The sequence below is a fragment of the Micropterus salmoides genome, unplaced genomic scaffold, assembly GCF_014851395.1.
Source record: "Micropterus salmoides isolate LMB-PRFRI ecotype aquatic unplaced genomic scaffold, ASM1485139v1 Ms_hic_scaffold_10, whole genome shotgun sequence".
Taxonomy (NCBI): domain Eukaryota; kingdom Metazoa; phylum Chordata; class Actinopteri; order Centrarchiformes; family Centrarchidae; genus Micropterus; species Micropterus salmoides.
In genome coordinates this window covers 1,388,265-1,403,547 of record NW_024040041.1, presented here as the reverse complement: position 1 = coordinate 1,403,547, position 15,283 = coordinate 1,388,265, and the positions used below count along the sequence as shown (strand labels likewise).

Below are 15,283 nucleotides of genomic sequence, written 5' to 3'. Positions count from 1 at the left end.
TTGAGATCCCAACACTCTTGCTATCAGGTCGCAAAGAAGAAAACTGGAGCCTTTCTCCCTTTAGTAACAACAGTGAGTGAGAAAAGAGAAGTGCAACGTACTTCCATCTGCAAATCACAGAGCTTAACAATGCTATAAGCAATATATTGAATAATAATTAAAAGAAAGATATTTGGTATTAAACATGATATGATGATTAAAAATCAGGATATCTCATTGATATTTAAGATTAATAAATTGAATTGATCTTCCGATTGTAAAATACATAATATGGTTAAAGTAAGGAGAATTAGGGTAAAGGTTAAATAACTGTGCAAAAGGTCGCTAAGTGGGTGAAGACATCATGACTATGAGTCACTGGGAGAGAAGGGTCAGCAAGGGGAAATGAAATGGCCAAATAAGGACATCTCTGGCCCAAATGAATTAACGGATGAACAAGCTATGTGACAGTAGTCACGTAGACAGGAAAAGGGTGGTGGCTGATTTGACAAAGAAACTCAGCTACGGAGTAGGATATATAAAGAGTCAGAGAGAGATCGGGGTTATTCCTCTGCAGATCTCAGAGGTATCGTACTCGGAGCAAGACCATCACCGCACCGGACCAAGAGCCCAAGACAAGAGATGGGGATTTGAACAGCAAACAACTAGAGAACACTTCAGAGGTTTCTTTAGGGGACTTAAAGAGAATGTGATGTGATCTTCAAGAGATCGAGCCACAGAGGGTAACCACAACGACCAAACCAACTGAAGTATCATCGGACTCTGAAGCTTTTCTCTTTCTCAACTGCAACGAAGACTGAAGACTTGGAGACAATTTGAGGGCTTTGGACAAAGTCTTGAGTTTCTACAAGACTCTACAGATCCGCAGAAGAGGGAAAGAACTCCTTGGCCAGGGCAACTCCTTCCCCTCCCTTTCTCTCCAAAAGATGACATCAAAATACTCAAGCTCAGCTATTATAATCAGGTTTTGAATTTTAGAGATTTTATCAGTTTACTTAGGTTTTAATCAGTTTAAGTTGTATGCTTGCCCTTGCTTAATTTTGCAATAAAATATATTACCATTGCATTTAAAGTACCAGTACTAGACATTGAATTTATTTCTTCACTAAGGTCATAATGCATTAAGTAAAGTGTGTTTAACATCTTTAAGGTTCTTATAGGTTGCTCTAGCCAACGAAATTAACGTATCCTTGGGGCCTATTTTCCTGGCCACTAAATACAATCCTAGCAACTATACCAAGTGCACTGATCAATGAGAAGAGAGCTGTCGTTAACGGGCGTGGCTGGGGTGGTATTTGGCTCTAGGGCTATTCAGTCAGGTGCCATTTCAGAGTAAGCAGGCGTTCGGAAGAAGACAGTTAGAAGCTAGGCGAATCTCTTCGACACCAGCTTAAACAGTCCTCACTTATACCTAATAAGGTAATACCCATAGGCCTAGAGGATCGGACCCTTTAACCCCTTAACGCCTGAATTTTTTTTAAATAAAAAAAAAAAAATTATTTGTGTTTTCATTTGCTTTCAAGCTGATGTTAAATTAAGTGAAGTGCCAAAACGATTAGTAACTGGTTTGCTGACCATGCTTACTGTGCTTGATTGGCTAGCCAACTCACCTGACCTGAACCCCATAGAGAATCTCTGGGGTATTGTCAAGAAGAAAATGAGAGACACCAGACCCAACAATCCAGATAAGCTGAAGGCCGCTAAGCAACCTGGGCTTCCATAACACTTTAGCAGTGCCACAGGCTGATTGCCTCCATGCCACATGGCACTGATGCAGTAATTCGTGCAAAAGGAGCCCCGGACAAGTACAAATTTTCTAAGATGCACCTGTAGAAGACGAGTTTGGATAAAAGACGTTGCTGATTAGTCACATCAGGAACAATAGAATTGATGGGAGGAGTTTCACCTGGGTTTGAAGATGGAGGGATACTGCAGATAATAATTAAACATGGTACAGCACAGAAAAATCAAACTCTATAACCCAGCTATCATCAATTTAAACACCAGCTTCACCCATGTTGCCTTACTGTGGCTGTGCCGGTGACCGTCTGACTGCTGGAGTCTGACCCACTCTGTTCACTGTGGCTCTGTGAGGACTGGTAAAGGTTGAGTGGATGCTCACTGACGGAGGCCTGGACCCCGCTGTAGTCCTGTGGTACTGCTGGGTGTTGGTGTGGATGTTGGTGGGGGTGTGGATGTGGATGGGGGTGTGAAGCTGTGAACTCAGCTGGAATGCCATTCTGGGGAGGGGTGGCAAACTGGGCTGATGGGTAAGCCTGGGCCATGGATGGGTCTGGTGGTGCTGGTGTGTCCGGGTTACCCTGTGTGGACAAAGATTCACTTTTTAATTTCACTCATTTTGCTCAGTTGCTGCATTCCCTTACTTCACATCACTTTAGATTGTTTATCAAAAAATCACATTCCTCAGGATGAATTGTAATAATTTCTGATCCTCTGACATTTCATTATGTCTAAATTCAATTGTTTTTTCGTTTTCTTATATTATATCATCATTTATAACATTATATGAATTATGTCATTTTAATAAACATTACGTGCTAAACAGCAGCATGTTAACACCAGAGTAGTACAGTTACACCTCACAGAGCTGTTAGTGTGTCTTGTTCTAAATATTTTTGACCCATAAGTTGCAGGCCTACATTAAGTTGATTGGTCTGGCTATCTAATTGTAGATACAACAACTTAAAAGGCAGAAAATGCAAGTAAGAGAAGTAAGTAACAGATTGACACTCACAGGTAATGTTATAAAAGAGGATAGTTGCAACAAGACTCCTGTGTCTGTCATGGTTTTGGGTTTTAGTTTTGTATGTCCTGTTTGAAGTTAAGAGTCCTTTCTCATGTGCCTTGTGTAACCTTACTGCTCTTTGTGTGTTTTTCCCACCTGTTTGATTGTCTGCCCTGGTCTGATAAGTTTCACCTGTGTCTAGGAAGTCTCCCCTCAATAGTGTATTTATTCTGTGTGTTCCCTTGACTCAGTTACAATTCCAGTTGTCATTTCTGGGTTCAAGTATACCTGCTATGTGCCATTAGTTTTTTTGTTCTCTGAGTTCTGGACTTATTTCCTTGCCTGTATTCTGGATTTGTCAGCTTGTTTGTACTGTTTTTCTGGTTTTGACCCTTGCCTGCCTCACTTTGCCCGAGTGTGAGTACCCTTTTATTTTATTATTAAATACCACTGAACTGAACCTGCTCTGCCCCAGTGTCTGCAAATGGGTCCAATCCCTTATGTTCCTGCTACTCATGATTTATTTTCCTAGCCACTTTCATTCAGAGATCCCACAATAAACGCAGAAAGAATATCCACCAATACTTTGTTCAGTATGAATGACGGCATAATCGTGCAACCATGCTTGCTTTCACAGCGATCCAGCTTTCCGGACCCAGCAGCGTACAAAAAGACCGTTGCGTGCAATACAGCACTGGCATGCCAGCTGTGGCTTTTCACACTGACATTGTTCAGTCTATGTTAATACCAACGTTACCAGCTCAGAGGCAGGGGGGCCGCCAGGAATTTTGGGCCCCTTGACAAAAAAATCTAATTGGGCCCCCTCTGCGCAGCTGTTGTCACCACTTCTCTAGGACTTAACTGTCCCATCAAAAGCTTTACATAACTCTAATTAAAGGCTTGCAAGTGTCTGGCTTCTTGTAGTTCAATACTAGTACTAGCACAATATTTACTGCTGGTGATTTGTACATGCAATTCTGCATACAGGCGCAGTTCAATATTTGCTTCTCAAATTAATAGCCCTTCATGATGGGAATAATAAAGTCTGTATCTATAGATGTCATTAACGGCCATAATTCAATCTAAATGAACGTATCAAAGTGGATTATTTTAATATAGTCTGTAACTTCCATGCAGGCTGAGGTAAGCTGCTGTCCAGCATCCACTACAGACAGGAAGGTGTATTTTTATTTTATTTATTTCAAAATGATCATTATGTGAGAAAATAATTTCATTGTCATTAATAAATATTTCATTTTCTTTTTTGTTATGATAAAAAGAGCAAGAGAGAGAAATCCCCACAGACTCCCTGGAGTGATGCTAACTGTCATGTCATTAACACCGTGCTGCTCCCCTTCTTCACTGGGACAGGGAGGCTACAGTTATGGGGAGACTGGGGTGCCGCTGACTCATCTGTTGTTAGTCTGCTAAAAGGGGCAGGGACAATGATTTCACATGAATATCTTGCTAAACGTTTCCCTGTACTAATTAAATGTTGATGAAATGTAGGCTAACACTAGTCTACAGCTAGCTAGCTTATTTCACTGTGGACATTAAGCCAACAGGTTAACACCACCCACAGACTAAAGGCTGCCCCCCTTTCTTGGTGAAAAACTGGGTTACAGAGTGACATCCTTTCCTTTGTCTTTCCTCTCTCTTTTTTTCTCTTTCCTTTTTTGAAAACCAGGCAACATTGTGATCACTGTGTTTCATCTACTGACTGCATCTGAACACTGTCACTGATGAGTGCGCAAAGGCAGGACCAAACCATTTCAAGCAGATACAGGGGGGTGGTCGGTCAATATGGAGGTTTACTTTTCGGTCAGTGGGGATATTTAACTTTTACTGGCAAAAAACAAGTAAAAACAAAGAGATCATTCTTTTTATTATTATATTTGAAATATATCTATACTCAATGATGATGGTTTATATAATGTATAGTATAATATAATTTTATATTATTTATAATTATTTCTTGGGGCCCCTGTCAGTCAGGGGCCCTTGGAATTGTCCTAACTTTCCCCCCCTATAAGGCGCCCATGCTCAGAGGAGGATCAAACCGGACCCCCAGATAACAACTAAGAGTAGACGCAAAGGACGAAGTTTGCTCTTTTCGTTCATTGTATTCTGAGTTAGACCCATGCATTCCTGCCTGATTTGCCACCATGAAGGAGAGGAGGATGAAAATTTAGAAAGCAGGTATAACAATTGCTAAAAAAATTATCTTTAATAATTTGCATTTTGGTTATGAAGAAGTCACTCAATGTTAGATAAATCTGTTGTTTACTCCAAGTTTAGTGCATCTAGGCACCTGTAGCCCATGTGTCTTTGCCTGTGGAGTTGTAAATGGACTTTGTGTTAGAATATGCCTCATAGACTAGTGCTGACTGCCTTTGGCACTGATTGAGAGAGTGTGCCAGGCCTGTTTGGCATGCTTCACCGCTGGCAATCAGACTGTCCAGGTGTCTGACAAAATCATGGAAAGGAACCCTATGAGTGACACCTTTTGTTTTCAACAGGAAACTGAAGTCTCGCTCAAGGACAATTCGCTCTGAAATATCATGAGAGGCAGATTGTTACAGGAAACGGTGGTAATGAGGAAAAGGAGTAATAATGTTACACCAACACAACAAACAACACTGACTCAAGTTATTGCCATCATCTTACTGCAACAACTCACATCTTGCAGAATTGAAAGGTCATCTTACTGCGCCTCTTCTAATCTCACTCTGCCTATCTTAAATCTACACAGCCCTTCCTCTGCAAGAGGAACATGCGCATAACGCAGCATCACTTCCTTTCACCTGGGATGCGTCATGTTGTTAACCAGTCCACCAGCTCCTAGGCCCGTATACGTAATTTGCATATTGAGATAACAATACCACTTAATGCTACAGGTGTAAATGCACAAAAATGTGATCAAAAGTCATTAACCACATACAGATCGCAGGTTAATACTGATGAGTTTGTGTGTCAGGGCTAGGTACAGATACAAACTCTACACTAAAAGAGGGGATTTAACAAACACATTGGCAAACAGTAGGGCAAATAAATCCACAATACAGTATTCCAGTAATCCCATATGCAGTAAGAGACTGACCTGAACAGCCAATAGCAAAGACTTCTGTGTTCTGACGACCAAACACAGACAGACAAACTATGGAATACCTCAGCAATAACTGCTTCACTCAAAAGCCAAAAAAAAGAGTTTTACAAATGTGGTTTCAGCTGGCTATAACTGTGATTCACAAAAAATGCAGAAACATTAACGGATAGAAAGTTTACATGCATGCCCCCAAAACACTTACAGTAGGGTATTTAAGCAAGTGTGCCATTACAGAGAGGGGAGAGAGAGAGAGAGAGAGAAAGAAAGGTGCAGTCAGTCATATGTTGGAAAAAGAAATGGAGTTTGTGCAAGAGACACAGAGAGAGAAAGGGATGCAGACAGTGAGTCTTGGCTAAATGTTTTGCAGTATAATGAGAACCATATTGAGTAGGCTGAAATATGCTTTACGTGGCAGAGCACTGCACCCCCCCAGACACACACACACACACACACACACACACACACACACACATGCACACACATGCACACTCACAGGAATATAATTAATTTTCTAAATAAGAACAGAAAGAATTACTCTACTGCTTTCGGTATACTTCCTTGTGTGTTACTAGAACTCTACTCTAATCTCACTTTTTCTCAAAAGCCCCTTCTCCGTGACTGACTATGTATCTTAATTCTGAGAACACCATAAAATCTTGATTTGACTTCCAAGAGGGCTGTACTGTAGCCTTTTGTCGCACTGCATTTTCTCAGTCAGCATTCTCTGTGAAAGCCACACCTCACTTTACTAGACCAGTACCTTCAAAGAAAAACTACAGTTTAGTACAGCTTTGCTTTTTCATAGCTTTGGTCATCAGTTCCATCAGTTATGGTAACTAGATCTTGGAAATTGATCACTAAAAATAGGTCCAAATGGGCAAGTAACACAAGGTAGGAAAAACTGACTGTTTATCTGACCTGAATGTTGTTAATTCATTGCACAGAAAAACACAGGAAATTTTGCACAAAGTTACAGGGAGAACAGAAGCAGTTGAAGCAGCTAGTGAATAAAACTTTACAATGGGCAGTTTAGGTGAACATTTTAATGTGTCTGAGCGAATCCTCGATTTGCTCATGTACTTGTCTATTCTGTCAAGTTGTGGGGTTTTTAATGAGCTTTTCTTATGTCTGGAACATAACCTGGATGTTCTAGTTTCCTTTTGGCCCTGTATTAACTCCAGCTGAACTTTGGGTGCATTTTGTGCCTCATCTTTTACAGTGGAGTCTTGCTAAGAAGGGATTCCCTCATTGCCAATATGAACAGGGAGGGTGATTACATCGAACTGTCTCAACACATGAGTATTGTGAAAAAACTCACAGCGCAGTATAATAAACCAAATGACAACATGTTTCATAATATACATGTTCCCTTAAAATATTTTATTTCTCCTTCCTTCACATTGCCTTACTCGCTCTTCCTCCTACTGCTGAACAAACACAGCAAACCTTTTCCAGTTGGCAGGGTTTCTTGGTTTCATTTCCAAATCAGAGCTGCAGAGCACCCCACCCCCCCTTTCTCTAATGCGTAAATTCATCAATCCATCAACAATTGCTAGTTTCTACCATAAATGAGGACGAAACAATGAGGTAGAAAGAAAGAGATGCATGCACACACCGACGCAAATAAACAGAGCACGCAGCCATGCAAACCCACATGTACTGCAGAGACACACACATGCACACACACACACACACACACACACACGCACACAACCCATAAAAGGAGCATGCAGCATGCAACCTTCGGCAGTAACAGCACAGTGTGGAGGGAGAGAGCGAGTGTAGAAGTAACAATGAGGAGAGACAGAGGGAGAGAGACATAGAGAGAGAGATGAGGACAAACAGTATGTATTCTCAGTATACCTGCTCTACCATCTTGTCTCAGCCGTCTTCCATGCACATCCAGCTGCGCTATAAAGTCCAGCACACCAGCGTCTGCCTACAGCCAGCATCAATTATGTATGGCTTTGTGTGTGCATGTGTGTGTGTAGTGTGGGAATGTGCAGAAGGAGGAGGAGGAGGAGGAGGAGGTGCCATGAAAGTGGTGTTGAATGAAAGCAGCGTTCCCCAAAAATGTTTTCACCACAATCCCTCCCTTCTCCTTTATTTGTGCGTTTTTTCCCCGTTCCCCGACTTCAAAACTAGCAATTTGACATTCTTGCTCTCTTTATGCAGTGATTGGCCAACGTTGGCAAGTTTATTCCCATTGAGTTCTCGAGTTGTAGTCATTGTTAGCCAAGTTAACATAGCAGCTAAACTAAGTTATTCTGTATATGGTAGGACCCCGTGGCCATACATTTGAGATATATGTGTTTGCTTTGCCTTGCAATAATATATTGTATTTTTTTTTACAATAAAAAAAAGAAGATGTGAAAAACATCATTTTGCACTGTGAATGTTTACACGGTGTGTTTAATAAAAACATAAAAACATAATTGCTTGTGTGGTATTAGTTAAAACAGACAGTGTTTGTCTATTGTTGTGAATTAGATGAAGATCTGACTACATTTTACGACCAATTCAAGCAAAAACCCACGTAATTCAAAAGGGTTCACATACTTTTTCCTGCGACTGTATATATTATATATATACAGTCGTATATATATGTTGCGCCTCATTTGAAGGAGCACTTTCACTTTTCTAACCTGTCGTATGCTTTCAGGATGGAGTCTATTGCTTCTGTCACCTGACTGGATAGAAACAGATACTTTCATTTAATATATTATTTATTTGAAGGCCTATGATGACAACAAAGTGGGGTGGAGTAAAGAAAAATTGAAAGCTGTGTTTTGCCTTTACTGTCATTTACCTTGTCATTGTAAGATTCACTTTGGATATAGGAGGCAGACACCATCTCCACATTTAAGAGTAGGCTTAAGACTTCCTCTTTGATAAAGCTTATAGTTAAGGATGGCTCAGGTGAGTCCTGAACCATCGCTTAGTTATGCAGCTGTGCAGCCCTGGAGGGAAAAACAACAGACCAACATAGCCGCAACATTGTCGCAAAAGCAGTATTTGGATCACCTTTCAAATTAAGAAAAAGAAAGATATGAACACAAACTGCAAGTGTGCCGCATTTCTACCCTTAAAAGCCGCCAGTTCCCTGGCGCCACTTGACTGCGGTAATGTTTACGTTTACCTTGTAGGGAATCCCTCGCCTAACACAACTCAGGCTTGTCTCCTCCTCAATTAGTGCATCCGAAAGCACAACAAGCATCCATCATTTTCTGTAGATGTTTCGGGCCCCGGAGCTGTGAGGTCTGAATCAGCAGTTGTGGGTTTCATATCATGTCATATTATTATTATGATTAATACTGCTGTCATTATTTTTACTAATATTAATTTTCATTGATGTCTGTACCACTACCACCTTTACTGTTGTTTTGTTTTTCTGTGTGGATGTTGCATTGGGCTGCTCTCTCTCTCTCTCTCTCTCTCTCTCTCTCTCTGTCTGTGTATGGTTTTGTAACTTGAACTCTGGACTCACTGCCACTGTTCTGCAGCTTCTCCTGACCTGAGAAAAGGGTCACTGATGAACCAACTGTCCAGACAAGTGGCTCGCAGATATATTTAGAATATGTTAAATACTATAGTTTAACCTCTCATTAACGTTAGCGCACATGGCATTAGCTACCTTTGTGGCTAATCTAATTTAGCAATGGGCAGCGGTAGCTGCGATGTTAAAGAATATTTAGAACTAGGGAGAAATGATAGGACTGTTCGTTAACTGTTCGTAACTGCCACACTGTTTAAGAAATAAATCTACAATCAAATCTGTCAACAGTGTAGCCTCCACCACCCAACTACTGTAACATTAAACATACAGTATCGCTGAAAAACGGCAGTGTTAGCAAGTAGGGTCCTGATTTTTTTCAGGAGAGGAGAAGTGATGGGAGCTATTTTTATTATTACACTGAACAAAACTACAAAGGCAACACTTTTGTTTTTGCCCCCATTCATCATGAGCTGAACTCAAAGATCCAGATCTATGTACACAAAAAGCCTATTTCTCTCACATATTGTTCAAAATCTGTCAAAATCTGTGTTAGTGAGCACTTCTCCTTTGCTGAGTAAATCTATCCACCTCACAGGTGTGGCATATCAAGATGCTGATCAGACAGCATGGGAATTGCACAGGTGTGCCTTAGGCTGGCCACAATAAAAGGCCACTCGAAAATGTGCACATAGGCGCACACACACTCACACAAATTTGTTCTTTATTCTAAAAACTATACTTTTGGTTTACATATGTTTATGGTTTTGTTTTCTTGTATGCTACTGTACACAACACTGTGCTACTGTTACAACTGTAATGTCTTGCCAACTAAAAATAAATATTTACAGGAGTAAACAGGGAGCAACAGAGGTTAGCTCCTTTTAGCTCATGGGAGACTCCCGTTTTTTATTGTCCTCTCACGAGTCACACTTCTCTCGAATTATGACAAGTGTTCACAACTTTCTGTTCTTTCTGTTCATTACGGTTTCTGGCGATGGACAATGCAACTGCCCCACAACTCACTCCTCTCTACCTCTTTCTCTCAATCTCATCACTGTTTCCGCTTGGATAAACAGCATGCACATAACTCAGAAAAGAGTTTGTGATCCGGTGGATTTCAGTTGTAAGAAAGGGAATTTGTGAGTAGATGATGGCAAGGTAGAGGAGGAAGAGAGCCACATCTATAATAATGGCTTTTGTGGAGGTTTTTCGGTCTGGCAGGGGAACAGCTGCTCTAGAGTGACGTGAAAGTCGCATCAATTCCGACCCAGTGTCGAGACTGAGGTCACATTTAAAAAATCTGATCTGTATCGGATTTGGACCATATATGAAAGTGGCCCAAATCCGAACTGGCAAACATCAGATTCCATGTGGCCTGGCCTGTCCAGACTATTATGAAAAGAGCAGATCTGAGTCACATATGGGCAAAAAAATCTGATTTGGGTCACTCTGGCCTGCAGTCTGAACATAGCCTTAGACCCCATCCCAACTAAGCTGCTAAGTTTAATGATTTCTGTTTGCACATGTTAACGATAAATCCTCTATGCACACCAAAGGTAGTCACGGGGTTCCACAAGGTTCTGTGCTTGGACCAATACTATTCACCTTATATATGCTTCCTTTAGGCAATATTATCAGTACGCCACACGCCATAAACTTAAAGGAGACCTTTTATGCTTTTCCACATTTGGGGTAAAGCGTTTCTAAGAAATCACTGTGAGCAAAAACCTCAGGTTTCCTCCTGTTCTGAACGCTCTGTTTTGAACTGCTTTTTCTACCAACGGATCCGTTGTACGTAATACCGAGCCAGACGGAGCCAGTGTTCCATTTATGGTCATGTGCTCCCACACTAACGGCAAGGCAACGCTCAGTCTGCCTGTTCCACCCAGCAACAACAACAGCCTGGTAACATGCTTCAGGCCAATCAGAAGACAGTGGGCTTTGAGAGGGGGGGGGGGCTTTAAAGATACAGGAGCATCTACAGCTTGTTCTGACAGAGGCTTCTTAGAACCGTTCTTACCACATTTTAACAAGTAATAATAAGGGAGTCACTTTGTGTTGAAAAGTGGTCAGAAATAAGAGCTCAGATCAGGGTCATGATGGTACACTTGGGTCACGAGATGTGATGATATACGAGAACAAGATGAGAAGATATTCTTGCATTCTGGAGACATTTTTTTCAGAATATTTTTAACAAATACTTTCAAAAAGTGATGAGGACAATATCAGCCATTTCAAAATGTGGTGGGAACATGTCCCCAGCGTCCCCAGTGTAAATGATACTAAGAGTAATAATAATCTGTGATTTGTTTCATTTGCAGAAACAAATAAATGCTAGCATTTACGTGGCCATTTGTACAATTTCAATACATTTAATCTATCTTTGTTTCCAAGCCCACAGTGTAAGTTAATGGTTCAAAGGCATGTAGGCCTAAAAGCAAAATAATTAAAACTTAAAAGTTTTATACTGATACTGACTAATTAACATTCTCGCCAACAATGCAAATATGCATCAAGCTATTCCTGCCTTCAATATAAATAGCTGTACTATTCCTTACCTGTGTTAGTTGTGATTGTGTTTACGTTTCTTTTGAAAGAAATTAATTGGCAGCTGTTTTCCTTCACTTTGTTTTCTACTCTTTCATTTTTGGTACCTTGATCATGACTATCACAAGGCATGTTGTTGCTCTAGCATCAGCTTCACTCTGCTCGATTAAACCATTTAGATGAGATTCATTGAGATGAATTCTAGTGCAGGGCAGACTAAACCATTTTGCGTCTGTAGGAAGGAGTGAGAGGGGCCTTAGAGCTTCCACTATTTTTTTGGGGGGGTATATAAAGTTCATTTTCTCAAATGATTTATTCTATACTTGCTTAGAACATTGCAAACTCTGAGGTGTTTGGGGCCAAGTACAATAACTTTTTGTCTGAGTTTAACATCAAAAAATGACCTTGTGGTACCTTTTGGTTGTGCTACTGTCTGTTCTCTTTCCTCCTGTTTAATAAATGCAACCTCCAGTCCTTAGTTAGCTTTGGGGTTTGTGGAGGACCTCACTAAAATTATTCTGTGTTTTATCATACACTGTAAAAACTGTTAGATCTAACTTAAAAAATAAGGCAACATTTTCCAACCATTTTTTGTTAGTTTAGCAAACTTCTTGATTATTTAAGTTGGGAAAACTCAGTAATAAACATTTTAGTGTATGTGTATATGGAAGCGTTTCAACCATATAAAACTTACCTTACAACTTACATTACATTTAAAAGAAATTTTGAATCAGTTCATGTACTTATCGTCTTTAAATGTTGACCAATTGTTTTTTTCTGCTGTAAAACTGCAATTCACTTCAAATAATTAGTTTGCATTGGCATAAATTTAACTAAGAGGTATTGGTTTCCAAAATGTATTAAACAGCCATTAAATGCAGTTATGCAAAATTAATGACAATCTTCTTTTTTATTTATTTTTATTTTATTTTAATGACAATTATGTGTGCAGCAGAACCGCTTCACAGCACCTTTTACTGGAGTCCCACAAGAGTCCTTGAAAGGCCTCCAGGTACAACATTCTGAAGAATCACACTCATCAGGCCCAGAAAAATGTATAATATTCTTCAACAGAAATAACAAAAAATCCATTGTCTTCAGTGCAAGGTCAACAATCATGTTTGACTGTCTATGCAAGAAGCTTGTTGAGGTTTATGAACTTGGAAGTTGGTTTTGGGCGCAGTGCATTGAGTCCCACAAAAAGTCCTTGCAAAATCTTTGAGGTCTTAAAAAGATCGGATGGATACTGGAGATTCAGGCCGTATGCTGACATGTCACCCGAAGAGAAGGCAGCATGCTCAGGCCAGATTGTCAAGATCTGTAAGCACTGGATTCCCTCGATGATGATGCCCACTGCATCTGGTTCATGGCAAGCATAGGCTAGATCCTCAAACTGCATTTTCAACTCCTCATGCACACTGCTATCTGCAGTTACCTGTATGACAAACAAATAGAGCACCAAAATTAAATTTTTTTTGCACTAATTAAGGAAAAATAAAAATAGAAGCTGTATGTTTAAGATAATGATTCAACATCACATCTTCTTTGGAGGCCAAAAAACTGCAAATATGTGCTCAAATACACACATAACACTAAGCAATTTCAATAAATAATTTAATACAAATCAACCTATCACTATTAAATAATGTTAATATTTTATGTACAGATCTTTAACATAAAAAATCCAATAATTTTTGCTTTGTATGAGGTAACATTAGTGTGTGGCTTTTTCAGACACTCAATACTCCCCAAATGAATGCTGGATATTAGTGCTGGTGAAAAACTAGGTCATCTAGGTTCTTGACAAACCCATGTTATTTCAAAGTGGGAAAGACCAGTAAAGAACATATTTACCAGTTAGCAACAGATTATATAAAACACTCAATAGGCTACTAAATGAAATCCCAGATGTCCCCTTTTTCCACCAGCAATTAAATGCAGCATGTATTCATCGATCTGTGTGGAGCTGGAGACCTGTGTCCCATTGTCTCATAATTCCTCTCACAAATGTAACATGATGCATATCTGTCAGGCATACAGATTAAACAATCTGTAAATAAATACAAAATAATGTCAAATATTCGCTATATCTGTTCAATTGAGCAGGCAGTAAATGTCAGAAAATTATAGGGAATGGAATTTAAAAAAAGTTCTGCATAGGGTTCAACTTCATAACACTTAAAAATCGCCTATTCGAGGCCTTCTGCTAACAGTTGCATGCTGCTGGTTCTCTTAACCTGCTGGTTCAGTCAGTCCACATAAAATCATACTGATTTAATTTGACCAGTAAAACCAGAAACAGACCCAACCCTACTATTTAACAATACTTGCATAGTACTCAGAGATAAGGTCCTGTCCACTCTCTCCCATATACTCAGTGAGACATCTCAGAGTCACATCTCTCTTCTTCATCACAGAGGCACTTGGGTCCTAGAGTTAATAAGTAAATAATGAAACATTTAGCAATATCACTCCAAACCTACAACACCATCACTGTTGGTCTGCATTATCTTTTTAATACAATACAGGTCAAAAACTTTAGGTCAAAAATTTAAATTTTAATATATTTTGTTATAATTTAAGTATTTTCAGTTTAGTTCATCAAAACCGAAAATAATGTAAATTTCAAAGATTCTTTTTATTATTATTATTTATTTTATTCTCATTATTCTTCAGATGATTACCTATGTGTTAGAAAAACATGTAAGACATAATAGGCACGTGAACAAAAGCGTTAATTGTGATGAGTTACATTAGTTTACTTCTGGATGCTGTCTTGACAAATGACTGTGGAGGACGGCAGTCTACATGTATACATGACAAGGCATGGCTGTGTCTAAAGGTCCCATGACGCAGGCTGTAATGCTTTACAATATCATTGCTTAATTTTCTCCCAAAGCCTGCTTCATGAGTATTTTTAGCGAGTTGTTTACCCCAAATATTTAACATTCATTAAGACTACATTATTAACGTTACCTGTCAACAACCAAAATATCTCTAATATATCAGGTAGATGTGACATTAAGGTTAACTTAACTTTACTCCACCATAAAAAAAAACCCAAAAAAGAACTTTACTCCGCCATCTTGAGTCCAGACGTTGCAGCCACAAGAGGAAATGTCCATTTCTTTTAAATTCTCTGCTAAAATCGAGTTTTTAACATAACTGTTTGAGCTTAGTGTACATTTGGAAATGCCTCTGGCATCCTCTCACAACAAGAAAGATATGATAGAGGAAACCGAGTGATTTTCTAGCATGAGATAAAGTAATATAGCCATGCAAATTCAAGTAAAATTAACTTTTACAAATAAAAATGGTTACTTACATATGATTGGTCATGTATTCCTCCTCAGCTCTACTGAAAACATTGGTCAGTGGTCAGCATAGC

At 39.5% G+C, this 15,283-nt stretch overlaps 1 protein-coding gene across 3 annotated transcripts in view; it reads right to left on the bottom strand.

Annotated features, from left to right (window-relative positions):
• Positions 1-15,283, bottom strand: part of rbfox1 (RNA binding fox-1 homolog 1) — a 276,075-nt gene that overhangs the window by 161,331 nt on the left and 99,461 nt on the right. For 2 of the 3 annotated variants that reach the window (XR_005447445.1, XM_038739155.1), the window contains exon 2: positions 2,028-2,321. Coding sequence is in view for 2 of the 3 variants with exons in the window: in XM_038739155.1 (XP_038595083.1) it covers positions 2,028-2,321 (294 nt within the window). In the remaining variant the exon portion in view is untranslated. Of the gene's footprint in view, positions 1-2,027; positions 2,322-7,715; positions 7,865-15,283 lie in introns of those variants that run through there. The other variant, XM_038739164.1, reaches the window with a different exon arrangement.